The sequence below is a fragment of the Rattus rattus genome, chromosome 1 (assembly GCF_011064425.1).
Source record: "Rattus rattus isolate New Zealand chromosome 1, Rrattus_CSIRO_v1, whole genome shotgun sequence".
NCBI classification, from domain to species: Eukaryota; Metazoa; Chordata; class Mammalia; order Rodentia; family Muridae; genus Rattus; species Rattus rattus.
This window is the reverse complement of record NC_046154.1, coordinates 269,455,701-269,483,662: the sequence shown is the minus strand read 5'-3', so window position 1 is coordinate 269,483,662 and position 27,962 is coordinate 269,455,701. Positions and strand designations below refer to the sequence as shown.

At 48.3% G+C, this 27,962-nt stretch overlaps 1 protein-coding gene across 1 annotated transcript in view; it reads left to right on the top strand.

Moving 5' to 3' along the window:
• The first annotated feature begins 2,005 nt into the window (after nt 1-2,005).
• Slc38a1 (solute carrier family 38 member 1) overlaps nt 2,006-27,962 on the top strand; it is a 68,078-nt gene continuing 42,121 nt past the window's right edge. Inside the window, exons 1-2 of the mRNA XM_032885550.1 lie at nt 2,006-2,091; nt 21,027-21,242. Of these exons, the coding sequence (XP_032741441.1) occupies nt 21,121-21,242 (122 nt within the window). The 5' untranslated portion in view covers nt 2,006-2,091; nt 21,027-21,120. The remainder of the gene's footprint in view (nt 2,092-21,026; nt 21,243-27,962) is intronic.

The window sequence follows — 27,962 nt, the reverse complement described above, 5'->3', positions numbered from 1 at the left end:
AATCCTAACAAAATCGCTAATTTCGACTTCCTTTAGGAAGAAATGCAAAAAGAAAGGACTTTTGGTGTAAACTTGCAGAATGTTGCTGTGATAAGTTTTGCACTTGAAAGGGCAACAGGACCAAAGCAGCCCAGGAAAAAGACTGTATTTGAGGAAGAAACTGTCCCGTACTGGGCGAGGCTGCCCTTCAGTTTGCAATGACCTTCCGGTTTTCAGGCATGTCCAAGAACACACCTCCCACTTGTTTCTTTGGAAGCCAGTGTTTAACTAACCACGACCATTTACGACCATTGGAAGGGAGTGAGAAAAGAATATTAGCTACTAAAAAGCTTACACCTTGGTGGTCCCTTCACTTTTCCAGTGGAGACTGAGAATCTGTAGCCACTGCAGAACAGCGTTACTCAGCCTCTCAAAGGCTCCAGGTAGAGTCATTTTTGAATTCTGACTCAACCGCCATTTCTTGTTTTGATGGGACAGGAAGATGGAACTGCGACGGCTAACATGTTGATGGTTAACTTTATGTTTAAAATCTCTGTGCTTAACAGTACTATAAGGTAAAATTAGACCTCAAAATGTTAAGGGCCGCTAAGGGTTACTTTATTTATTCATTTATTTTTACTGCTGCTTCTGCTTCTGTAAACAAGCTTGCAAGAGAACAAATTGTAACTTTGTAATCTTTGCCTTTATAAACCCCTGGCTGAGGTGTCTGGGTGCTGCCTTCCGAATCCCAGCTCCGCGCCTGTCTGAATAAGAGCTTCCTGGTTAAAATTTATTAATGGTCAGGCTGATGGATCTCTGACCCGACCCATAAGAGGAGCCATCCTGTTGAGAGGGGCTCAGGCTTCCACGCGGCAGACTTCATGGTGGCGGCGGTCTCATTGGCTGGCGTGCAGGTGGGATTTCCTGTCGCCATTTTAAGAAGAAGCGACTGTGCCAGCCAGTCAGTTAAGGGGCTGCACCTCAGACAAAGAGTGGGGCAGGAGGAGGAACCCGAGGCTGACGCGGCTTTCAGCCTGTTCCCTTTCCAGGCCCAGCAAGGGTAGAGTCACGTGGCCGGGACAGCAGGGCTATTGGTGCAGACCCCTTGGGTTATTGTCACACTCCGAGTCACAAGGGGTCCCTAGAGCTGCTCTGGGGGGACTGCAGGTGTCGCGGTGGGAGACGGGGAGGCGCCTTAGCCTGCGAGCTCGAGACACTAAGTTTCCAAAGGTGTCCCCGCGTCCCGTAGTACGCCACCGTCTCGGGGTCGCGGGGCTACCGTCACGCTGCTCCCTTCCCATAATGCAACTCCGTTCGCTGAGGCCCTGGCGTACCCCAAGAGACGGCCCCCCTGCCACCGCCCGGGCGAGGGAGCCGCTCCACCTCCAACCCCGAGGGTGCGGGTGCGGCAGCTGTGACCCCAGCTGAGGCCCCGGGAGGGCGCAGGCAGGTGCGGGGCGGCGCGCAGCCTCCGTATGCTCGGGCCAGCATCAGCGCCTTGCTCGCGCAGCCGCTCGCACTGCCCTTCCTGGATGCTCGGTGTCAGGCAGCCGCGGTCTCCGTGCGGTCCGGCAGCCCCGGTGGGAGAGGGGCAAGAAGGCGCGGCGACCAGCGGCATGTGACCCGCACCGCTCCGCCGCACGCAGCTCGGCTCGGCGGGCGCGCGGGCAGGGAGGGACGATGGTCTGAAAGGCCGCTCTCCCGTCCCCAAACTGCAGAAGCGAAAGGGCGACGCGCCCCGCGGTAGCCAATGAATCAGGCTGGAGCCCCTCCGCGCCGGGCGTGTGGATGTAAGTGCGAGGCTGGCGGGCAGAGTGCGGGTGGGGGGAAACTCTGATGCAACCAACCAGTCCTGGGGGGGAGGAGGAGGAGGAGGAGGTGGAGAAGACGGAGGGGGAGGAGAGCGCGGCCACGCCACTCTGCCTGAAGGTCGCCGGTAACCCGGCCTTTTACCTTCCTCGGAAACCCGCCACGCGGATCCTCCCCGCCCAGTCTTACAGACCAGGGGCCACCTTTCCCTAGGCAGACCTTGACACCAAGAGGACATCTAACTGCCGGGGACGGCCTGGAAGGGCGGACACTTTGGCGGCGCCTTTCCCTTTATTTCTCGAGGTAAGGTGCGTTTGGAGGGCAGAGGGAGCGGCGGCTTGGAGGGAAGGGGAGTTTGAACAGGAAGGGAAGAGGGAACTCAGCCAGCCTCCATGTCTGGAGGACCCGGGCAGAGCGCGGCGGCGCCTTTCTAGAAGGCAGAGTCCGGTGCCCTTCCCTGAACGCAGGTGTCGGCTTCAGGAACCGGCTTTACGGTTGCGGGTCACTGCTAACCCAGAGATGACGGTGGGGTCACCCATAGGCGACGGGGACCCGCGCATCTGTTGCCATGGCAATTTCCATACATTCCCAGCGTCCACCCGGCCCACCTCCCACCCTTACCTGCGAGTGGTTGCGTCACTGCCCAAATTAAAGGCAGACCCTTCCTGACCTTCGCCCCCTCCCCCCTTTTCCCGTCGTCGCCCCCTTTTGTCCTTTTCCCCACAAATAAATCTCTCTCCCGTGGAACTGTGCTGGCCTGCTGTGGTCTGCCCGAACGCGAGCCGCGATTCTCACACAACAGCAGGGACCCCAGATTTCCACCTTTGCGTACCGTGCCTTACTTTGTGGACCTGGTTTTATGGTGGCGAAGTGTGGCACCAGATCCGGTTCCATTTTCGAAGGTTAGGGACCAGGCTTGCGCCGTGAGGGGCAGTAGGTACACCGAGGAGTGTGAATCAGTCTGCATCTTGGGACTGGCGGGGCAGCGGAGCTTCGGCGACTGGCTCCCCAGTGCCGTAAACACGTGCACGTTGGCTGCACCTCCGCGGGTTCGGGCCCTGTGTCCGCTCCAATTAGTGGGAGGATGCTGGCATTACTCACTTTCCTCTCCCGCACTGGAGACTCTCCGGATTGAAGAGCCAGATAGGCTACTTCCTTTACGAGAGCCCGGGTCCGGTGGGGCGGGAGAACAAAAGGCCACTGCTTGCGCAGGACCCTTGCGCCCTGATCTCCCCTCCCCCGCACCTGGCCCCAAACGTTGCGGCAAAAGGATTTTAAACTGGTCGGCTCTACGCGGGGAGAAAAGCGCGCCGAGATCTCCTGCAGCCCGCCTTCCTGTCACCCCACCCCACCCCCCGCGCCAACCCGGCTGGGGTACGGAGCTGCTTCTCACCCTCGCGAAGGGCGCGCGGTTCCTGGTGCATCGCCCGCCGCCGGGTTTCAGCTCAACTGTGCTCGCACTAGACACGAGTGCATATGGCGGCAAAAGGAATTTCGCGGTAAGCGCGTCACGGCGCGAACTGCCTTTCACAAGCTGCCTCGGGCCGAGGAAGGTGGTGCTTACTCCAGCCCTTTGTGTCTCGCTCTGCGGCGTGGACCCGAGCTCTCTCTAGCCTCTTCCCATCGGTGGGAAACACACTGGCTTGGGGGATCGCGTAGACGATAAACGTTTGTTGTACGTGGAAGAAAGCAAAAAGGACCCACCGCTAGAAAACGGTATGTGTTTCCAAGGTTTGACACCTCCGCGTGGCGTGTTTTTTTTTTTTTTAACTTAAAAAGAATACAGTGGGGGGGGATAATTGTATGGTTTGCAGAACGCAGGGCGAGCAAGGCTGTAATTTGTCACCTTGATACAAGAAACAGTGCTGCAACTCGTGCTTTTTCTGACGTCAGAAGGACAACGGAAATAAAACCTGAGCTGGCTGGCCTAATTGTCAAATAACTCACCCTATAGGAAACTGGCAAGTCCCGCCACGGGTCTGGTATGACTGCCTAACCTCTGCCTTAAAATGACTTAATTGACTCCGCTGTTGAGTTACTTAGTTCTCTGTGTGTGGCTGAAAGCAACGGAAACGCGGCCTAGTTTGATTGAGGTTTTGATCTTAATAGGGCTTTTTTTTTTTTTTAAAGAACAGGTGTTGGATAATTAAGGGATGCTTCGTAGCAGGCAGCGACTAATCAGATCAGGTTCCGGCTCCCGTGCAATGTCCATTTCAACAGGAAACAGACTATGGATGAACGCAAACAGAAATGCCAGGTGTTCGAGGTTGCGAAGAAATGAGACAGAGTCATGTGAACCCAGAGGGTGCTTGAGATAGGGGACCCACTAGGAGGGGTTGTGTGAGGGGTGGCATAAGGAAGCTTAATGAGGAGAAAGAATTGTCCGTGGGAATAATTAGGAGGGAATTTTCGGGAGAAATGGTGCTTACTGGACCCTGGCTGCCTGTAAGTCGGCAGGTTTATAAGTAGATTTAAAGGTACTTTTGAGTCTTTAAACTTTGCTGCTTCTGTAGATTTTTCTTTTACCTTGCTTCATGGACTGAGGCTTACGATGAGGAAGCAGCGGACTTAAGAGGCCTGGCATTTGCTACCACGCTGACCTTTCTTCTCCTCTAATGCCAGGGATACAGGGATTGCTTAATAAATTCTTGCTGGAGGGGCTGGGGATTTAGCTCAGTGGTAGAGCACTTGCCTAGCAAGCACAAGGCCCTGTCTGGTCCCCTAGCTCTGAAAAAAAAAAAAAAAAAAAAAAAAAAGAAAAAAAAAAAATTCTTGCTGGGCTGTGACGTTGGCAAGGTAGCTCACCCAACCCCTTACGGAAGGGCTGATCATCTCCTTTCCCTATTCCATAGTTGCTCCTCTTCCCTTAAGTTTGAAACACTGCTGTCTTTCTGCCCCGCTTTTCTCTCTTACCTTGGTCTCTACTTTTGAGCAGTGTCCGGCCTTTGCTTGTCCTTTTGTCTGCATCCCCAAAGGTGCAGATCCATCAAGTGGATTGTTGAGAATCAGGAATTGTGGGCTGGGGAGTCCTTTGATGTGTCTACAGATGTGGAAGGAAGATGGGAGCATGCTTAGGAGCTAGGGAGTCAGCTTAGCCTCCTGGTAGTTCTCTTCCTTGCTAAACGCTGCTCTGTCTGGGCACCTCCATGAGTGTTACATTGTATCCTGTTTTGTTTTGTTTTGTTTTTTTAAACAGTCCGCCTTTTGTAAGGCCCTCACTCTCCAGTGAGTTCCCCCTTGCTTAGAAATAGCCTGGATTCTTTTGCAACTCCACCCCCACCTCCTCCGCCAAGGTATTTTTCTTTCTGCTTCAATGGCTATGTGGCTTCCAAAGTAGAATGCCAACTGAAATTTGTGACAGCCCGGTCAGGATGATATTTTTCTGCCTCTTAGAAGTGATCAGTGACTACCTTCCTTTTTACTACGCATTTTCCCTCCGGGTGTCACACCGGTAGGATGGAGTTGGTAAGGCTTGCTTTGGGAACTTGGGGCAAATTGTTGATTGCCTCTGAGCTTTAGAATTTCCCTCCCCACTTATTAAATGAGAACGACGCCCATGGTGGTTGTTGAAGTTATCCCAGAGAGTTCATTAAGATTGTGGATGATGTGAGGTTACTCAGACAGTTTCATGTGTATGATTTGATGGCTTGGTTATCGGTTTTCTGGTGATAACGGGTTTCAAACCAGTAATTAATGGCAGAGGAGTTCAGATACATAGAAGCCAGGGTGGCACTGGGGAGTGAGGTTGGTGAAGTGAGAGACTCACTTCCAGAGAGGTTGCCATAACCGCTGGGCAACTCAGGCGCCGGTTGGGTTGAGACCTCATCAGGAGTTGTGCTGAAACAGTGAGAAGCAGCTGGGGACTCTTTGAACAAGTAGACGCTATTCAGGGCAACACTGCCCAAGTTCACTGCCAAGCACAGACTTGGAGAAGGGTTTTGTTGTTTGTTTGTTTGTTTGTTTTAAGCGTTTCTCAGCCCGGCTACACAGCAGGCTCAACCTGTGTCTTTGGAAATCTGCTAGTTTACAGATTCTTACCTCCAAAGATTGAGACAGATCAGGCAAGAGAGTGAAAAGAAAGCAAAAACCCAAGCAAACAAAACCATGCCGGGTGATTCTGTGGTCGTTTAGACGTAAAGCAAAGCGCAGAACCCGAGCATCAGATTAAACGAGGATGTCTACCTGTTGCCTGGTGAAATCTTAGCGATGTGAAGCTGTGAGCTTGACGGACTTTTCCTTCGAGTTTACTAACCATCCAGTTGCTGACATCATGGGTGCCTAGCCTCAGGTTACTACTTGTGGCCTGTATTTTCCCAGGCTGGGAGGCCCTTTCAGTGAGACAGCCAGGATCACATGAAGATATCAGTTTCCATCTCTTGCAATGACGAAGGAGACTGGAAAGGAAAAGGAACGGGATAGGCTGTGGTCTGAGGTGTGGAAGAAAGGGGCTGATGGGAGAGGGCGGGGCTGATGGGAGGGGGTGGGGCTGATGGGAGAGGGCGGGGCTGATAGGAGAGGGTGGGGCTGAGGAAAATGAACCTTAAGTGGTCATTGTTCATGCTGTGATTGCAGATTAATAAGCAGCTCTGGGTAAGCTTGTGGATATATTTTGTGTACGTTAGGTCTTTTCTTTTAACATTATTTGGAGTTAATTGCTGGATAAAAATTAGGATTTCACTTTACATACGGATTTTCAGCGCTCCTTAAAAAAATGTCGGTGTGTGTGGTAGCGCTTGCCTTTAGTCTCAGAACTCTAGAAGCAGAAGCAGGAGGATCTCTGTAAAGGCTTGTCTACATAGTGGGTTCTAAACCAGCCAAAGGCTACACGGTGAGACCCTATTTCACCAAACAAAATCCTAAAGATTGGCTTGTTCCTTTTGCTGATTGGAGGGACCTGAGTAAGACCAGCGTTCTCCAGTTCTATGAGCCGGCGCTGTGTTGTTAATCTGTCTAGCCTGCCTGGACCCACGAGCTGCACTTGATCTTGCCTTTACTCTCAGTCTGTAGATCTTAAGGCTGGCACCCTATTAGAATCCTTTGGAGAGCATTTAAAATACGCAAGTTGGATCCCATCCTAGACCCATGGTGTATGAGGTCACCCTTCAGGTCAGATTTTCTTTTTTATGTTTTCTAGCTCATTCTTATGCCCATCTGGATTGATAGCTACTGGTCCTGAGACAGCTGATGTGATGTATCCATAGGTTCCTCTGCTTAGGTAACGTTGACCTGTAAGCAGACAGATCAGTCAGAGGATATAAGAACTGGGAGAGAGCTTGAGAGTTCACTCAACCTCCAGAGACTGGGATAGAAAAAAGGAATTGTTCAATTTCTGCACCGTCAAGGTGATCTCTGGATGACAAAGTGTCCTTGGGACTTTCTTCTCTTTTCAAATTGAAGGACTTAAAGATATCTTTGTTGCAGTTTAATTTTCATACACCACGTTATGTTGCTTTTAACCCCTCTACATTTGAGTTTTCCTAGGGCATTTCGTTAGGAATTAACTGTCAGCTCAACTAGGGATTAAATACAGCATACTCACTGCCCACCTAATTTAGTACAAGGTTGGTCTTTGATCATAAATATCGATGTAACTAAACATACATATGCAGAGAATAATGCTTTTCTTTAAAGTGTTCAAAGTTGCTTTTGACTCCTTCCATTTGTAGTAATTCTAGAATCCACTCTCAGAAAAATGAGAATTTTACTTGTATTAGTAGTCACACCGAAGGACTCCCTGCTCATTAAACTCCAAATGTTGATCTTCTTCTCCTCCTTCTCCTCCTCCTCCTCCTTTCCCCTCCTCCTCCTCCTTCTCCTCCTCCTCCTCCTCCTTCTCTCCTTCTCCCCCTCCCTCTCCTCCTCCTCCTCCTCCTTCTTCTTCTTCACCATTTTACAGCAGCATCTGTTTTCTTACGTCCAAAGTTATATGTTGACTTGACTTTTCGGACTTTGTATCTCAGAGAAATCAGTGTGATACGGATATTAATTCATAGATATCATAGCCAGGGCATATTGAAAGCACAGCCTTGGGTGATCCTGTAGGGGGATTGGAATGATCATAGAATGCAACAGGTACTGGAACACCGTGCATAGGATGGCTGAGTGGAGAGACAGTCTGTTGTATAATTCAGTGGCTAGACGCTATGCCCGCAGAGGCTGCCGGTGTGTGTGTTCTTGATCAGCCTTCTTTACCACTGGGTTGCCACCTCATCACCAGGCTGCCATTTTGAGCCAGATCTCCTGTCTTTGCTGTGCAGATTTAGTGCCGTGCCAGCCCAGCCTACTGGAGGCCTACAGTGACCTCTCATGTGTTACTAGAAATGTCTCCAGACTTTGCCAAGTATCTCCTGATGGGCAGAACTCCTCCCAGTCGAGACAGGCAGCTGGATATGCTTCCTTCTCTGGACTTTTAGAAACCACACGGAGAATCTAAAGCATTCCAGCGCAGCGTCAGGCTGTGATGAAAATACCTCCTCTGAGCTGTGCTTTCCGATGTATATTCCTGCCTTCCCCATCCAGATTCAGCCATAAGGGAATTGTGTGCAGGTTTGTGAAGGTGAACAGGGCTGTCTGCTACTCACCTCTCCGCTTTTCATGTCTCTCCTCTGGAGAAATTGTATGGGTGAGGATCTCTGTGGATCTGCAGACTTCGTTGGGGTTGGGGATTTAGTGGTAGAGCGCTTGCCTAGCAAGCGCAAGGCCCTGGGTTCGGTCCCCAGCTCTGAAAAAAAGAAAAGAAAAAAAAAGACCTCCTCATCTCAAGTGTTAAGAAGTGTCTTCTAGGCTATCAGTGTTACCTTGATACCACTTCCCCCATAAAACTGAAATCGCAAAAACAAACAACAACAAAACAACTTTTTAAAAAAAGAAACCTCAAAAACAAACAAAAAATCCCCATCGTTATTAAAATATCAGAGACCTTGACCCAAGCCTGTAAGTAATCTGCACAGCAGGTTTGAATAAATCCTTCCAGAGGTCCTGAGTGCAATTCCCAGCAACCGCATCATGGCTCACAACCGTCTGTAAGAGGGATCCGATGCCCTCTTCTGGTGTGTCTGAGGACAGCGGCAGTGTACTCACATACATTAAATAAATAAACCTTTTTAAAAAGAAAAGAAAGCACAGCACTATTTTAGTTTGCACAGGCGGGATGGGAAGTCGGAAGGGTACGGACAGGATCTAGTAGGGGCTGCTGGCCTGGGAGCTGGAGGTGGAGTTCCAGCACCGGGTAGGGGGTCAGGGTGGGGGAAGGGTCGGGAGGGGCTCTGAGCGATTTACACTTAGGATCCAGAAATCCTCTGTACACATTTGGGGGGGAGGAGAGAGAGAGAGAGAGAGAGAGAGAGAGAGAGAGAGAGAGAGAGGTAAATGTTTTCCAGAAGAATCCTGCAGTTGGGAGAGCAGAGGGTTCCGGAAGTGGGGAGAAGGTGGCGGAAGTGGGGAGAAGGTGGAGTCGCGGAGTTGGGGCTGTGAACTGTAAGGGAGGGAGGGAAAGGATGGGCGATGAACGAAGGGAAACTGGTAGGCGGTGGCAGTGGTGACTGATCCAGCAGGTCGCTTTAAAGCGATACCCAGGTTGGAAGTCATGTGATGTGCTCAGCTTCCAGTCTGCTGTGGCTCTGGGAAACAGAGGAGTAGATGGGCCTAGCAAGTCGCCAGACTTAAAGACTAAGCTAAAAAGAATTTATGGAAATTTCTAAGCCGGAAGGAGCTGATAGATCTGGTCTCTTCCCTTCCCTCTTCCTACAGATAAAAAAAAAAAAAAAAAAAAATAAAAAAAAAAACCCAAAACCATGTTTTGTGCTGAGGGACACGATCATGAACAAGTAGAGTTTATGGAAGGGAGATCCCACGTATTTCGCGTAAATCCCAGTTTAGCCAAGGAATTCTATTCTGAAATGGAAGGCGAGGGAAAGGAGGTCTGAAAGATACTGGTGAGAGGAAACCTTACACCCAGATGGGAGAGTTTGGAATGTGCTGGAGGGGCAGTCACAGAATTACTCCTGCCCTTAGGGCGAAGGGGGCGGGACCACTGGCCAAAACCGGGGAGGCAGGCGGCAGGTAGCGAGAGGCAGGCTGAGAGGTCAGGAGGCTAAGAGGAGGAAGGCTGAAGGGACTCCAGTTTGCCTTGGCAAGGCGGTTTAGCCAGAACCGTGCAGGCCCTGTCAACTGCGATGCATGTCTAAACCACGGGATTTATGACCGTGCCCAATCGTTTCTGTCAGCCTGCACAGCAGTAGTCATCCAGGAGGAGGTGTCTGAATTAAGAGGCCTTCATAACATTGGCCTATAGGTAAGTCTTTTAAGGGTTTTCAGTTTTCTCTTTTATCACCCCCCCCCCCAGTTTTTCCAGACAGACTCTCACTGTGTATGTAGCCTTGGCTGTTCTGAAACTATTGCTAGAGACCATGCTGGCTTTGAACTCACGGAGATCCACCTACCTATACTTGTTGGGTTCTGTGATTAAAGGCCCATGCCGCCGCCACCCAGCTTGTCTTAGTTAAGGTTTCCGTTGCAGTTTAGAAACACCGAGACCAAGGCAACTTTTATAAAGGAGACGTTTCATTGGGGCTGGCTTACAGGTTCAGAGGTTCAGTCCGTTACCTGCATGGCGGCGTGCAGGCAGACATGGTGCTGGACGAGCTGAGCGTTCTACATCTTCATCTAAAGGCAGCCGAAGGGGACTCCCCTCAGGCAGTCAGGAGGAAGCTCCCATTCCACGTTGGGTGGAGTCTGAGAATAGGAGCCTCAAAGCCCAACCCTATAGTGACACGTTCTCCAACAAGCCCAAACCTACTCCAAGGTGGCCGTACCTCCTAATACTGCCACTCCCTGGGCCAAACGCATCCAAACTACCACCCGGCTCAAGCATTTTCTTGATTAGTGATTGAAGTGGGAGGGTCCCGCCCCCTTTGATGCTACCACTGGACAGGCGGTCCAGGGATGCTACCACTGGACAGGCGGTCCAGGGTCACATAAGAAAGCAGATCCAGGAAGCAGGGGAGAGCGAGCCAGGAAACGGCAGGTTCCCACGGCTTTTTCACTTCCTGCTTCCAGGTTCCTGTCTTGAGCTCCTGTCCTGACTTCCCTTCTTGATGGAGTGTGATCAGGGAATGTATTCGGAAACCCTTTTTCCTCCCAGATGTTGCAGGATGTTTGATCATACTATGAACCCCGAGATTGTTACTTACTAGGAAAACCCAGTTTTAGTTGTCGTGTGGCTCAGCCTTAGCACATACCTTCAATCCCAGAGCTTTCTGCTTACATACTGTAAACAGGATTAAAGACAACCGTGGGTCAAGAGCAAGCAACCAGTTCACAGGACGTGGACATAGGAAAACCATAGAGAGTAAGAGGGACTCGGGAGGATGAATAGAGAGACTCACAGGAAGTAGAAGGGAGGGACGTTCACTTTGAGAGACTTTTTTTTTTTTTTTGAGACAGCCTGAGAGTGGAATTGCTTCTGGGACATCAGCTGTGGAGGAAGGTGAGCTGGGTGCTTTCCGTGCCTCTCTGAGCTAGCAGGCTTTCACCCCAGCATGAGGCCCCGATCGTCATTGGTAAAATCGAACAATTGAGATTGTGTTTAAAAAAAAAAAACACTCAAGAGTTGGTTTTGGTCTTGGTGCCTTATCACAGCAACAGTATCCCCAAGTAAGACATTGACTGTGCGAGCGGGGTCCATTTCCGCGACGGGAAAGCTGAGACAAGAGAATCTAACCTGACCTCATATGGATGCGTCTTTCATGGTAGAGCCAGCTGGTCAAACATGGCGTCAGGGGATTGTAAAGACCAGGGCAAGTATCTCAGGAAGGAGAGAAGCGCTGCACAGGTTACACGGTGCATAAGGCGTTCTGAGAGTGCCGTGTGCACAGGTTACAGGGCGGGTCAGGCATTCTGAGAGTGCCGTGCGCACAGGTTACAGGGTGGGTCAGGCATTCTGAGAGTGCGGAGCAGAAGCCAAGAAGGCCGGAGAGAACCAAGGATACGTGCTTCCAGTGCAGGTACAGTCATTGGCGTTGACCATTCTGGGTTCTTAGACAAGAGGAAGAGCCTGCTCTGCGCTCTGCCGGCTCTCGCTCTCTTGCTACGGAAGAGCATTTTTCTTCTTCTCTGTCTTCCATGGACCCCACGTTTCCAAGATTTCAATTGTCAGCATTAAGCTTTTAGTAGAAGTACTATATGCAGCCTAATATTAGGGTCTTGTTTTGTTTACATTTAGAGTGCGCGTGTGTGTGCACAGGCAATGCCAGCTATGGTGCCACCGTGTGTGTGTGAGGTTCAGAGGACAAAGAGAATAATTCCTCTCCTTCTGTCATGTAGGGGATCAAAGCCATCAGGCTTGTGGTAGGTTCGTTAATTTTCTGAGCCATCTTGCCTCTCCTAGGTCTTCGATTTTTTTTATATACATACTGGTTTTTCTTCAGACACATCAGATCCCATCACAGATGGTTGTGAGCCATCATGTGGTTGCTGGGAATTGAACTCAGGACCTCTGGAAGAGCAGTCAGTGTTCTTAACCACTGAGCCATCTCTCCAGCCCCGCTTTGATTTTTTTTTTTTTTTTTTTTAGTGGATAAAAATCGTAAGTATATGTGTATTTTACATTGTGACTTCATACTAATGCTTTAATTCACATTATTCTTATCATCCCATTTCATATTCAAATCCTTTTCTGATTTTTTTTTTTAAAGATTTATTTATTTATTATATATAAGTACACTGTAGTCTTCAGACACACCAGAAGAGGGCATCAGATCCCATTACAGATGGTTGTGAGCTGTGTTGCTGGAATTGAACTCATGACCTCTGGAAGAGCAGTCCCTGGCCATTTCCAGCCCCTTTTTTTTTTTTAAGCTTTGATTTTGTTGTTTAATTACGTGTATTGTGTAGCTGTGTGTGGGTATGTGCGTTGTGAGTGCAGTATCCTAGGAATCTAGAAGTTGTAGCATCCCTTGGTGCTGTGTCCTGCTGTTTGTGAGTTTTTTTTTTGTTTTTTTGTTTTTTTGCTGCTTGTTTTGTCTTGTCTCCCTATGTAGTTCTGGCTGGGCTAGAACTCACTGTGTAGACAAGCTGAATTTGTACCAGTCCTCTGCCTTGCCTTCCTGTGCTGAGATTACAAAGTGTGCCTCTCTTCTGGGTTCAAAATCATCAGGTCCTATGGGAAATGGCTCCGGAACTTGGCTCTCTCTGATTTTTCTTTTTCTTGTTTTATTTACCCAGTGACATGTGACAACAGATGTGACATGAAAATGATGACGTTTGCATTTAGACCAGATAACCCAACTAAAAGTACAGTGTTATAGGTAATAACCTAAGTAACAGTAACGAGTTAGGAGATTACATAAGTAAGTTGTGGTTAACTTGTTAGTCTGTCTGAGGCCCTCTGAAATACGGACCCGTGATTGCATATAGATGCAGATCACTAGAGTGTAAGTGCAGATCTGGAACTCTTCCGGTGTGCAAACAGCCTCAGTTAGTTGTGGGGAGAGGTGGCTGGGAAGAATAAGACCGTGTGTGTGTGTGTGTGTGTGTGTGTGTGTGTGTGTGTGTGTCTGTCTGTCTGTCTGTCTGTCTGTCTGGTTCTGTGTCTCTGTTTTTCTGTGTGTCTCTGTATGTGTGTGTGTATGTTTTTCTGTGTCTGTGTGTATGTGTCTGTTTTTCTGTGTGTGTCTGTGGATGTGTCTGTGTGTCTGAGTGTCTGTATATGTGTGTTTGTGAGGGTACATGTGTGTGTATGTTTGTGTGTCTACTTGTGTGTCTCTCTGGTGTCTGTGGGTGTGTCTGTGTGTCTGTGTGTGCATATGTGTGTGTTACTCTTTCCGCATCTAGCCGTCTGTGGACAGTTCCCGTGTTTTGACGTCTCGGCTATCAGGATAGCGCTGCGCTGAACATGTGAGTGCAGATGTCCTCAAGAAGTGGTGATTTCATTCATTTGGGTGTGTGCCCAGAAGAGGGATTGTTGGGTCATATGGTGATTCTATTTTTATTTTTTTTTAGGATTCTCAATGTAAATTTCCACCTACAGTGTACAAGGACGCCCTTTCTCCACACCCTCAACAATGTTTCTCTTGAGTTTCCATGAGGGTGGTCCTAAAGGCACGTGAGGTTGCCTCTTGTGGTTTTAATTTGCATGTCCAGTGTCTGCAGTGGTGCTGCTGGCTGTCCTTTGTTAGGCTTGTGAACACTTCCTCAACTTGGTTAACTCTTAGGGTTGACTCCAGGTGTTGAGCTAAGATACCGTTGCTGTTGTTGGTGGTGTTGTTGTTGTTATTTCTTCATAATAACAAAACAGGAGCTGGAGAGGGCTCAGCAGTTAAGAGCACCGGCTGCTCCTCCAGAGGACCCACGTTCCATTACCAGGCAACCACCTGTACTCCCTGTAACTGAGCTAGCCTGCCCCTCACCTAGTACTAAGTAAGCATGTTAGTCCTGCCCCTCACCTAGTACTAACTAAGTAAGTGTTAGTCATGTTAGTCCTGCCCCTCACCTAGTACTAAGTAAGCGTGTTAGTTAGTCCTGCCCCTCACCTAGTACTAAGTAAGCGTGTTAGTCCTGCCCCTCACCTAGTACTAAGTAAGCGTGTTAGTCCTGCCCCTCACCTAGTACTAAGTAAGTGTGTTAGTCCTGCCCCTCACCTAGTACTAAGTAAGCGTGTTAGTCCTGCCCCTCACCCAGTACTAAGTAAGCGTGTTAGTCCTGCCCTCACCTAGTACTAAGTAAGCATGTTAGTCCTGCCCCTCACCTAGTACTAAGTAAGCATGTTAGTCCTGCCCCTCACCCAGTACTAAGTAAGTGTGTTAGTCCTGCCCCTCACCCCCGTCACCCAGTACTAAGTAAGTGTGTTAGTCCTGCCCCTCACCCAGTACTAAGTAAGCGTGTTAGTCCTGCCCCTCCCCCAACTAAGTAAGCGTGTTACTCCTGCCCCTCACCCAGTACTAAGTAAGCGTGTTAGTCTTGCCCTCACCCAGTACTAAGTAAGTGTGTTAGTCCTGCCCTCACCTAGTACTAAGTAAGCATGTTAGTCCTGTCCCTCACCCACCCAGTACTAAGTAAGCGTGTTAGTCCTGCCCCCGGGTCACCCTAGTACTAAGTAAGCGTGTTGTCCTGCCCTCACCCAGTACTAAGTAAGGCGTGTTAGTCCTGCCCCCTCACCCAGTACTAAGTAAGGTGTTAGTCTTGCCCTCACCAGTACTAAGTGTTGCCCCCTCACCCAGCATGTTAGTCCTGCCCCTCACCCAGTACTAAGTAAGCGTGTTAGTCCTGTCCCTCACCCAGTACTAAGTAAGCGTGTTAGTCCTGCCCCTAGTGTAAGTAGCACCCCCCACCCCAGTCTAAGACACGAAGTTCAAGTCCTATCATGTCTCTTCCTCATCTTTACTTCTGTCCATACATGCATACACGTGTACAGTATGTGAACGTGTATTTCTGATTTCCTCCTGGATATCTGTGTTAGTTTTCTCTCTGTCATGCAAATATTCCATGCTAATATGGTATGTTAACATCTTCTATGGGATGGCCTTGCTGCTTAAACAGGTTCCAGGTGACTTAAAAAAGCCAGAACAGGGTGATTGGCAAATCCCTGTCCTGATACATAACGCAGCGTGGAGTCATCTTATGAGGTAGTTTCCTTTGGTGCTGTGCTAAAATGTCCCGGGGATCATAATAAACCCTGCCTCAAGACCAGTGCAAACGAGACTTTGGTGAGGATCAGAAATGCTGAGTGAGGGGGTTAGGGATTTAGCTCAGTGGTAGAGCGCTTGGTTCAGTCCTCAGCTCCGGGGGTGGGGGGGTGGGGAATGCTGAGTGAGATGTGGTTTCTAACTATTTTAAATATTGAGGTGTAGTGATTATAGTTAGGTTAACATTGTATGATGCCTTAACTGTGTAGTCTGACAGTGTGTGTGTGTGTGTGTGTGTGTGTGTGTGTGTGTGTGTGTGTGTGTGTGTGTGTCAGAAATGGCTTGTGGGAGTTGGTTGTCCTCTGCGATGTGGGTCCTCTGCGATGTGGGTCCCGGGCATTAGGCTTTGGTGGCAAGTGTCTTTACTCACTGGTGTGACCCACTTTATCTCTTTGGGCCATCTTTTGAGACAGTGACTCTCACTGAGCCTAGAATTTACTATTTCTGCTAGACTGTCTGGCCAGATACACTGATCTCCTCTCTCTCTCTCCCCGAAATCCTGTACCCAATGCTGGGGTCACAGGCAAGCTGTCAGGCTGTTACCTGGGCACTGGGGACCTGAATTGAGTCCTTGTGCTCATGCAGGGGGCTCTGGAGTAACTGAGCAGTCGTCCACCCCCTGGCGATTTTCACTTCCTGTCTCCTTTGAATCAAAGGCTCTCTCTCCATGGTAGCCCAGACTGGTCTCACACTCACCATCTTTCCGTCTTAGTGTCTCCCAAGTTCTGAATTACATGGACGGGCAAGGGCCTTAATGCTTATAATTGCTTATCCTTCGGGGAAATTACGATTTGTGTGTCTCTGTGTTCGTTAAGTCCAATCTGAACTTCCTACCTCTACTGACCAATCATAGATTACTCCCACTGAGAAGCCTCAGCTCAGGCCTCTCTCTATCTGTCAATCTCTCGGTCAAGCATCGGAGCATCAGCAGTGACAGTTTGGGTACCCATTCCTGAGCAGTTAGCCAGGCATTAGCAGTGATCTTGTAGACTCGGGCTTGTTGTCAGAACTCAGGGTAGAAAACCGTATATAATTTGTTTGCTTTGCTCTTTCGAGACAGGGTGTCTCTGTGTAGCTCTGGGCTATCCTGGAACTTACTCTGTAGGCCTCAAACTCACAGAGATCCACCTGCCTCTGCCTCCTGAGTGCTGGGATCAAAGCCGAGCACGGTAATGCACATGCGTGATGTCGTCACTTGGAAGGTAGAGGCAGAAGGGTCAAGGTCAAGTTCAAGGTCATCCTCAGGCAGCCTATGTGAGACGGTCGCAAAGCAAAAGACAAACCTAAAAACACATGAAGGAAAAAAAAACCATCTCTTAATGACCTGTATGAATCTCATTCTCTTGAGCGTATACCTTTTCATTCCAAGTCCCCTTTTGTTGGGCAGAGATGTCCTGAGGGGGTGCCTGTGTGAGGCAGCAATGTCTCCACAGCAGAATTCTGGAAAACCTACAGCGAATCCCAAAATGTGGTGATCATTGCTGCCGAGAACAGTTTAATGCTTTAATATTTGCATCCTCTTGTAAAGATGCACTTCACATGAACCCTGAATTTTTTTTATTAGTGAGGAACTGACATTTGTTTTTGCATATACATGTTGTCTGTGTGTGCACAAGTGTGCACATGTGTGCACACCTTCATGTGTGCTCATGCTCACTTTGATGCGTGTGGAGGCCGAAGGTCAGCCTTGGCTGTTCTCCTCCATCTCTTTTCCACTTTAGATCTTGAGACAGATTCACTGAACCTGGAACTCACAAGTTCAACCAGATTGGCTGGGTGGGGAGATCTGGGGATCCACCTACCCCCGCCCCACCCCCAGTTCTGGGATTATAAATACAAGCAGTGTACACAGCTCTTCCATGAGAACTGAGGTCCGAACTCTGTAACCATGTCCCCAAAACTATCAGCTTGGAAAAACATTTCTGTCCTTCACAACCCTTATAGACTGGTACTCCATGAAAAAAAAAAAAGTAGGTTAAAAACAATCTAAAATCTTCAGCTTCAAACCAGAAGGATGTTGCGGGGGTAGAGATAGAAGAAGAGACAACGAGAGAAAGCGAGGAGGAGGAAGTGAGTCTCTGGCCTATGTGTAGGTGGTGGAATTTCTTTCACTTTTGTCCTAGAGTCTCCATCCAGTGTGTGTTTCTCTCGGGGAAGAAAGAAAATTCGTGGTCCAATCCAAATAGCTTTTCTGTAGTCCTGTTGAAGGTCACTGAAGATCTGATCTTTTCAACATTTTTAAAACTCCATCTTCGCTTGGTACTTGTGGTGGTTTGTATATGCTTGGCCCAGGAGTGGCACTATCAGAAGGTGTGGCCTTGTTGGAGGAAGTGTGTCACTGTGGGGTGGGCTTGGAGACCCTCCTCCTAGCTGCCTGAGGATGCTCAGTCTGTTCCTGGCTTCCTTTGGGTGAAGATGTAGAACTCAGCTCCTCCTGCACCATGCCTGCCTGGATGCTGCCATGCTCCTGCCTTGATGATAATGGACTGAGCTTCTGAACCTGGAAGCCAGCCCCAATGAAATGTTGTCCCTTATAAATCTTGCATTGATCATGGTGTCTGTTCACAGCAGTAAAACCCTAACTAAGACAGTGTTCAAATATGAAAGTGAGAATTTGAGCAAGTATTTCCCCAGCACAGCCCAGGGGAGGTGAGAATTGTGATGAGTTTTGCTGATGTTTCTGGTTTTCATCCTCAAGAACGTGTTAGGCTTCAAGGAGACTCATTTAATACCCAGGAAAACTTGTCCTGTTTGATGAGTTTGTACTGACTGGTGTTTGCGTGGGTGTAGTGGGCGGGGGGTGGGGGTGAGGGTGGGGTTTAGTAATGTTCACTTCCATACCTGACAGGTCAGTGCTGTTTGTATCTCTCTCTCTCTCTCTCTCTCTCTCTCTCACACACACACACACACACACACACACACACACACACACACACACACACACACAGATAACATGAAAGGTTAGCTTCAATCAGCAGACTCCAAATCTCTTACTAATCAAATTCTGTTCTTAGAAAATCCCCTCCTGGCATCCCATTACCTTCTAGTTCGGAGAGAGAAAAACTCCTTAACACAGATTAGAAGTGTCACCGCCCCTCCCCACAGGCCCCTCAGGCCCATAGGCCTGTCAGGCAGTTTCAGAAGCAAGAGCGAGTCATGAGTCTAAAAATTACCCAGCCTGCTTTGTCGGACAGTTTCCATTAAAGGAATCCCAGAGGTGAGAGTGGGGTCCAGCCAAGCGCTCGACTTGGCATGGAGGAGACGGGGCGACCGTCGACGCCGTTTGCAGACCCCCAAAGCAGTCAACGCTAGCTACCCCTTCCTGGCTTCCCACCTTCCCAGAGGCACTTGGTGCAGCTGGAGGGGAGTCTCCTGGAATCTGAGATGTTAGAATGTGCTTTTGCTGTGGAAGTTTAATCGCCTGACACCAGAAAAATTTCCTTCTAGATGGGAGACCTGGAAGGAACGTGTGGTCTCCACGTACAGAGAGATTATACCCCAAACTATGTCATCCTGGGTACTTCTGTGGGTCCGTTAGATAGCATGCCAGCCACGACATCTGTGCCGGTACCTCAGATTTCCCTTGACCTAGGCTGCTGTCCTCTGGCGGTATTTAGAATCAGATAATATATGAACTTCTTTAAACTTCAATTTTATTTTTTTTTACATTTACCTAATTGTTTGAGAGTTTCACACACGAATATTGTTATTTACATAACTTCCACCCCACCCCTCTACCTTCAACTCCTCTCGAGTTCCTTACTCCCCCAACTTGTGACTTCTTTAATTAATCTCTTTACACACACATATACAAATATAAGTACCACCCTCAGTGTCTACCTAATGTTGTTCATATGTGCGCGTGTATGGCTGACCGCTGGGATCGGATAACCTTTTGAGGGAGGGAGGAGACTCGACTTTCTCTCATTCAGCCATCATTAACTGCTGGTTGCTGGTAGCTCTTCATCTAAGCCAGAGGTTGTCAATCTGTGGGTCACGACCCCTTTGGGGGATGACCGACCTTTCACAGGGGTTGCGTATCAGACATCCCCCACATCAGATATTTACATCACAGTTCAAGGCAGTCTCAAAATTGAACTCGGTTACAAAGTTGCAGCGAAAATAATTTTATGGTTGGGGGAGGGTCGCCACAACATGAGGACCTGTGCTAAAAGGTCACAGAATTGGGAAGGCTGAGAGTCACAGGCCTGGGGTCTAGAGTTGTGTCTTTTTAGCATTCTGCGCTACTCTAAGACGTCCTTGAAGTGACACTTGAGACTAGCGGGCCAAGCCACGCTTACGTGGGTTTTCCTTCTCCCTCCCCTTATCGCTCCCCTTGTCGCTGCAGCCCCTCGTGTCTACAGGTCAGTGCCGCCACCCCTGGTTAGGCCTTACATTAGCCTTCACGGCTGTCCTTTTCGTGTTTCATGCTGCGTCCCCAAATTTCTTCCCATAAGTTTTGTCGGCGTCGCCTCCGGAATTGGTGCCGCGGCCATCCGCGTGAGGGAAAAACAAGACCTCTCTCTGATCATCTTTCATCGCTGATGAGGAAATAAAAGTAGCAGGTGGATTAACCGAAATCCCCTGAGTATGAGTTTTTAATTCCCTAATTCCCTGACATGGACTGATTTCACCAGAGATTGATTTAATCTCTTGCAGTGGATGTATAAATTATTTGCTAAATTCCAAAATAAAATTAGTCCAGGTTGTAGGTGATCCCCAGCGATGCCGTTCACTGAGGTTTGTACTCTAAATCCCTCGGCGATGGGCTTGCCTGCCTGCACTGAAGGAGGCCATTAAAACCGCCCGATGCCCGACCCCCCATCCCGTTAAGTAGTTACTCATTAAAAATTTAAATCTCTTGTTTGTTTTACGGTTTGGGGAACCATATGTCACAGCACCCATGTGGAAGTCAGAGGCTGCCACAGGAATTGATTCTTCTTCTTCACTGTGTGTGTTGTGGGAATTGAACTCAGATACTTAGACTTGGTAGCAAGTGCCTTAACTTGCCGAGCCATCTTGCTGGTCCTTCACTTTCATTTTAAATATGGGTTTATAAAAAGTGTGCAGGTTGCCTGTTGCTAACTTTTTATTTATTTTTTAAAGGGTTTAGTTTTAGTTCTATCTATCTATCGATTGATTGATTGATTGATTGTGTATTGGTACACGTCACTCTCTCTAGACAGGCCAGAAGAGGTCATCAGATCTCATTACAGATGGTTGTGAGCCACCATGCGGTTGCTGGGAATTGAACTCAGGACCTCTGGAGGAGCAGTCAGTGCTCTTAACCACTGAGCCATCTCCCCAGCCCGATAACTTGAGCTTTCTATAAATGTGAGCTAAAGGTTATGCGATTGACTAACTGAAGGAGAAAATGGAGGGAAATGTGTGAGTGCCGTAAGATTTAGAGATGAGCTTCTCGTTTTCATGTGTCTGGCGGGAGGATCTGAAAGTGTCATTTCTTGCCTAATTTATTTGCTTGCTTCTCACCGGGGTTCGTGCAGCGTCGACACTCTGGTCCATTCGTTGAATAGCCCTTTATTTTGCTCTGTTCCAGGGTCTCAGGCGTCTCTATTCACTGCTGTCTGCTACTCAAGGTCCTCAGAACAGAAGACATTCGGATTGATTTCTTGACTACAGACACCCAAATATGATGCATTTCAAAAGTGGCCTCGAGTTAACGGAGCTGCAGAACATGACGGTGCCCGAGGATGACAATGTCAGCAACGACTCTAATGACTTCACAGAAGTGGAGAACGGCCAGATAAATAGGTGAGCATTTTTCCCCCGTAAGAGCCACCCAGGGAAGGAATGGCTGCCAAGAACTGTTCCGGTTTTCGGTGATTTTGGTGAATTTATGCGTTCACTAAAGTTCCGCTTCCTCTGAGGGCGCAATTTGAATTTCTTCTGTGACATCTGTTGCACGTCATCTGGAATGGCAGATGAGGGGAGTAGACGAGTAATTTATCCGTCCTTTTCAAATCTTTCGGTTGAGTCTAATAAAAATGTATAAACACACTGGACTCCAACCAGCCAAGACTTCTCTCAAAGCGCGGTGGCTGTGAATTAGACTGACTGGAAATTTTCCACGTCTCATACCCGAACTTGTGCTGCGACCATTGCTGCGCATCTTAATTAAGAAACCTTGCACGTTGTTGTGGTTTGGATTAATGGTTGAATAGTAATAGCAACTGATAAGCCCGATCGGCTCTCTGTGAAGGACTGGGGCGGGGTGGGGTGGGGGTGGGGGAAGACATAGTCCAAGAAAGAGGAAAAAGGGGAGGAGGCGGGTACAAGTCCTTCTCATTCTTGAGTCCGAGACTGATAAATTACCAGGTAGAACCAAATTTATTGACTCTAAATGACTTGAGATCATTCTGGGACTGGTGATTTTTTTAATCTGTTTTTTTTTTGTTTGTTTTGTTTTGTTTTTTTAATGGATCCTTCGCGGAAACCTTCCCTCTGCAGGGGTCCGGAAGAGGGCGGCTCCTGCAGGTCTCCTTTAAGACATTTTAGTTGCGTGCCCACGTGTACTTGTGGGGTGGAGAGGGAGGGGTCGCGGTAAGAATGCAGAGGTTGGGGGGACAGCCTTCTGGAGTTGGTTCCTTCTTTCCAACGGGTGGATTCCAGAGATCCCTCTCGGTGGTCAGGTTTTGTGGCTAGCACCTTTTACGGGCTGGGTTCTCCCGTGGGACGGCTTATTAGAATGCCATCCGCGCTACGCTTCGTGAGGGCCCCAACGAGACAGGGCGCGGAGGATAAAAGCATAGCCACGGGCGGGCATCTTTGTAGAAGTCGTTTCTGACAGGCTGGAGTACAGGCTGACAGAGCGTGCCAGGGTGTTTTCAGTTCCCTTTTCCTCCCTGTGGTGAAAGCTAAGCCCCTAATACGGACACTTCCTGGCGTCCAAGTGTGTTTCCAGTGTTAGGCGATTGTTTCTCTTTATTGGACTCATTCACTTTACTCCTTCCACCTTTTTGAGTGATAATTAATGGTGGCTTCCGTTTCTTTTCTTTTTAATACATATATGAGGGGTCGAGGATTTGGCTCAGTGGTAGAGAGCTTGCACTCTGGGTTTGGTCCTCAGCAGGGTGCAGGGGGGGAGGGTATTATAAAGAGAGTGTCTGTGTGGGAGTGCATGCCTGTGGGTGCAGTTGCCCGTGGAGACCAGAAGAGGGCGTCAGATTTTTTCCGGGAGCGGGAGTTACCTGCAGTTGTGAGCCTCCTAACCTGGGAGCTGGGAATTGGACTTGGGTATCCCAGAAGAGCAGCAAGCATCTCTCTGACTGTTCCCATAACTGCCATTGCATCACCACCCCCCACCCCCATCATCATTTTGGTTTTTTGAGATAGGGTCTATCTATGTAGTCTTAACTAACCTGGAACTTGCGATATAAACTAGGCTGGCCTCGAACTTACAGATGTTGAATCCATTTCTCGATTTCCAAGTGTTTTGCTTATACTGCCATGGCTCCTTAGCCCATAATGCAAAATGAGCCTTCTGTGAATGAGAGGGAATTTGCCCATCCAGGAGCCATCCTGACCCGTCTAAATCTGCCTCTCTTTCCCTCTATGTGCGATACAAGCCTGGGCCCTTGGTTAAACGTCTGGTTGTAATGGTTTCAATGGTTCCAAGCTGTTGGTGCACTGTGGTTCCTGCTGACCTCTGCCTCATGGTGGTCAGGTAGGACATTCTGATTCCCAAAGCAATGTTGCCTTAAAGTGAGTCATTTATAACGCTCAGCTTGGATCTACCCTTGAATTTTACAAGTTCTAGTTAGGAACTGTCAGGTTTTAAGGTGTCATTTGGAGTAGGTGGAAGGAACACCCCTGTTTGCCCAGACTTCGGCCTCCAGCTGGGTGAGCTCACTTCCCCACACACAGTGATGAACCCACAGCTGGGGCGGAGAGTTTTGCCTGGTGTTTCATAGAGAACTTTTTCCCACCCTCTCAAAGTCAGTATCTTGTTTGTGTGTCTGTCTTTCCTTCCTTTCTTCCTTCTTTCTTACTTTTTTCTTTCCTTCTTTTTTCCCTCCCTCTCTTTCTTTTTCTTTCTTTTTCCTTCCTTTCTTCTTCCTTTCTCTTTTCTTTCTTCCTCCCTCTCTCCCTCTCTCCCTTCCTCCCTTCTCCTCCCTCCCTCCCTTTCTTTTCTTTCTTTCCTTTCTTCTTTACTTTTTTCTTCCCTTCCTCCCTCTCTTCCCCTCTCCCTCCCTTTCTCTCCATCTCCCCCTTCCTCCCTCCCTCCCTCCCTCTCTTCCTCGCCTCTTCTTCTCCCTCCCTCCCTCTCCCCCCCCATCTCTCTCCCTCATTTAACTTCCTGTCCTTTACTAACATAACTGACAATTCTTGCTCCATTCCTAGGTTTGTTTGTTTTGGCAGTATGAAGGATTGAACTCGGGGCTTTGTGCGTGCCAGGCAAGAGCTTGTCCACTCAGCCCCAGCCCTTACTTCATTTCTGGCTGTGACAATTAAACACAAAACGTGGCGGTGTGAAACAAATAAAAAGAAACAAACTTTAAAAAAGCAGCTAATTTTACTGAAGGCCCCACTGAGTGACCCGCCTTTGATCATTACTGTATCTCATGCTCCCTGTTCCAGCTCTGCCCGCCCGCCCGCCCTTGGCTCTTCCTGTATTGAGCTAGCATTTGCGGGAAGGCGGGGCCCATTATAAAATCTAAGGGAAGTAAGTTTCCCAAGCACTGAACTTCTTCCCATCGGGCCTCTTTGTAGGGAACTGGAGAAGACATTGAAGATGATATTGATCATCTCGGTTGACCTGTCATCTAGCAAAGCTATGGCTTTGCCCGGAAACTAACCCGGATACAGTAAGGATCATTTCTGAGGTTTAATTAATCATAGAGTGGAGCCACTTGGGCATCCAAATGCTGGCTATTATTCCAAGCCAGATACTATTTTCTTTTACATACGCCAAGTTTTGCCAGAGAGTGAGAAATTTAAGCGAGGGATAACCATCCTTCTAAACAGCCTGTTAGACCTCTGCAGACATTTTAATGTATGTGTGAAACACTGTGAAGCTGGTTCAAGGCAGATTATAATTCAGGAAGTCTAGAGCAGGTTCTGAGATTTGCTCTCTAGCAAGGTCAAGGAGGATTCTCCGGCCACCGTTTGGGATGATGAGCCAGCTCTTAATGAATCCCTGGATGAGACCCCTGGGAAGGGGGATTTTGATCATTTTGACGTTAGGGTTCTTCTCTAGTCAGGGCAGACCGGCAAAAGAGAGGACGATGAAGAGAGACCGCATAGCTTAGGGCTTAGACCTGTATTGAATACTGGCCCTGCCACAGATTTTCTGTGATTTCCCCCCCCATCCCCTGTCTGGGAACGTCACCTAGCCCCCTGAGGCTGGCTACAGTGTGTAGGGAGTTGGCAACGCTGTCCATTTGGTAGATTAAATTGGTTTGGATTCTAGCTCGGCCGTTCGGGAACTAGCACTGTAACTTCAGTCATTCAATTTCTCTACAATAATATGGAGCCCACCTCACTGTTACTGAACTAGATGAGCCACATCCGGGGAGAGCCCTTGGCCGGGAGTCCGGTCGGCGTGGCAGTTCCAAGTCTGAGAAGCGTCTGCATCCATAAAACCGGAACACTCTGTCTTTGCCAGGTGCTTTCTCCTTCTCCATCTCGTGGTTGGCTTTTGGTTTTAACGGTTGCTGTCCTAAGTTTGGTGAGATATTTGAATATCCGGAGCCTATCTCCCTATGCATGTGGTCTCCCCCCTCTACTCCTGTGTGTAATTGGTTGTTATGAGCCAGGAATACAGTTAGCTTCAAATTCATTTGTAGAAGAACGTGGGGTCCCTGTATGCATAGTCACCTGGAGATCCCTTGAAAAGTTATCTTCGCCCCCTTAATTTTTCTGAATTTTGGGGGAAACATGTCTGAAAAGTCTTCTCTGACTTCTGTCAGTCTGTTACAAGTCAGGTCTCTTTTGTCCTGTGGTCAGTGGGGTTTGGAGCCAAATAAGGTCTCGTCCACCCTCAGTCTTCACCTTCAGGCCTCTCGTTTGTTTCTCTTTACGTGCTCGCTGATATCCCCCCATACTTCATGATCGTGTGTGTGTGTGTGTGTGTGTGTGTGTGTGTGTGTGTGTATAAATTACACACACACACACACACACATATATATATATATAATTTATATTATTTATGGTTTGGGGGATGGTTGTTTTGGTTTTTTGTTTGTTTGTTTGTTTCTGTTTTGTTTTGAGACAGGGACTTGCTCTGTAGCTCAGGCTAACTAGAACTCACTGTGTAGCCCAGGTTGGCCCAGGACTCAGTTCTCCTACCAGAGTGCTAATGTTACAAACACATCCGCCACGCTGGCCCTGCTCCCTTTTTAGGTCTCTGCCTTCTGCCCTTGTCTTTCTCTGTGGAATGTCTGTACATCGGGGAGAGGACCAGGGGCCAGCATTTAAGCCCAACAGCTCTGTTCTCGCTCACCTCGTGTGCTGCAAATCCTCAAACGGGGTAGGAGTGGTTAGTAAGAACCCAGCTGGGAGAGATTCCTGTCCAGAGGCGTTCTTTCTGTCCCACAACTCGTGGCTGAGGTTTTGCCGCTAAGTCATCTGTCGTAAGCTTTTTATTCCGTTTTATTTTATTTGCAGAGCAGTGGACTACTTGATGGTCTTCCACGTTCTCCTTCATGGGTACAGACTGACCCAGCGTAAACTCTCTTTAATAATAAGTTTGTCATCCTGAGATCACTTGTCACCGATGCCTTCTCCCACAGAACTTTTTAAGTCAATAAAAATAAGTTTTTAATGTCAGCTTCAGTGCCAGAAGTCAGTGATTTTTAAACAGCCAGTTACCTTTTTTTAAAAAAAGAAAAGAAAGAGAAAAAAAATGGTGAGATGGAACTGGCTGTGGAAGCTGCCTGACCTACTTGTTTTGAATGGAATTTTCCATGACAAGAAGAAAAGTTGGTTTTCTCTCTTTTAAGTTTACAGGAACACAAAGTAAAGATTTAAAAACCAGAGGGAAGAAAATGCAATTAGGAGAACAAGGGGATTCACCCAAGAGCACTGGTTCCCAACCTTCCTAATGCTGTGACCCCTTAATACAATTGGTTACTCATGCGGGGGTGGCCCCCCAACCATAACATTTTATTCTCACTGCTACTTTATAGCTGTAGTTTTGCTATTGCTAAGAGTCGTAATGTGAACAACTGATATGCAAAATAACTGATGTGTGCCCCTGTGAAAGGGTTGCTTGGGCCCACCCCCTGACTTGAGTGACAAGTCAATAAACCACCGTTTTAATCTGCAGCTCCAATAACCTGAGGTCTAATCCTGGAGCCCATGTGGGCTTGCAAAAGTTGTCTCTTGAGCCTCACATGCTCGTGTATACACGAACACACACACGCACACACACACAAACAAAATGAGTGAAGTCTTTCATAGCTAATAAATAATAAATGGAATTAAATGCTTCTACTTTACATAGTAAATAAAGTCTTTTGTAGCCAATAAATAAATGGAGTTAAATACTTGGCATTTTACATAGCAAAACAAATAAATAAATGTAAGTGAGGTTAAATACATACTAAATTTTCTTACAGCCTAAGGTAGTTCCTAGTAACCAGTTACTGGAAGACACTTCCTTAGTAGAGGACCCCTCTGAGCTGTGGCGCTGGGGGCTAATCAACACTGAACATCACCTGGTGCCCTAGATGCAACAGATAGTGTAGTAAGTAGGTCAGAAAACTCGGTTCACACTGGAGGGTCAGGAGGCTTGTGATAGTTTGAAGGTTTGAACCGGCCAGAGGGGGCTTCAGGAGGGGACACTTGGCAAAGTAGACCCCAGCTGCTGCCTTATTTTTGGCTTTTACTTCTCTTGACCACAACTGCACCCATACTTAGGGGGATCCTCTTGAGCCAAAGGGTGGAAGCTGTGATTTGAACACTGAGGCAGAACCAAAGTGAAGATTTAAAGTACACAGTGGAGAAGCCAACTGTGGTGGCTCAAATGAGAATGACTCCCACAGGCTCCTATGTTTCAATGGTTGGTCTCTAGTTGGTGGAACTCTCTGGGAAGGATCAGGAGGTGTGGCCTTGTTGGAGGAGGTGTGGCCTTGTTGGAGGAGGTGTGGCCTTGTTGGAGGAGGTGTGTCACTGGGGAGTGGCTTTGAGGTTCAGAAGCCCACACCATTCCCAGTCAGTTCTCTCTTTGTCTCATGTCTGTGGATCAGGATATCAGCTCTTGGCTGTTGCTCCAGCACCAGGCCTGCCTGCCTGCTGCCGTGCTCCCCACCACAGCAGTCATGGACTCTAACCCTTTGAGCCTCCAAGTTAAGTGTTTTCTTTAATAAGTTGCCTTGGTCATGGCCTTTTTTCACAACATTAGATACAACACCCGCAAAAATGTCTGAGCAGTCTACTGCTATGCCACAGAATGGGATCTAGTTGTATTTTAGTGGTCATGATTTGTAAGTTTGTATCATTTTTCTTGTTCTGCCGAGGCCTCGGTATTTG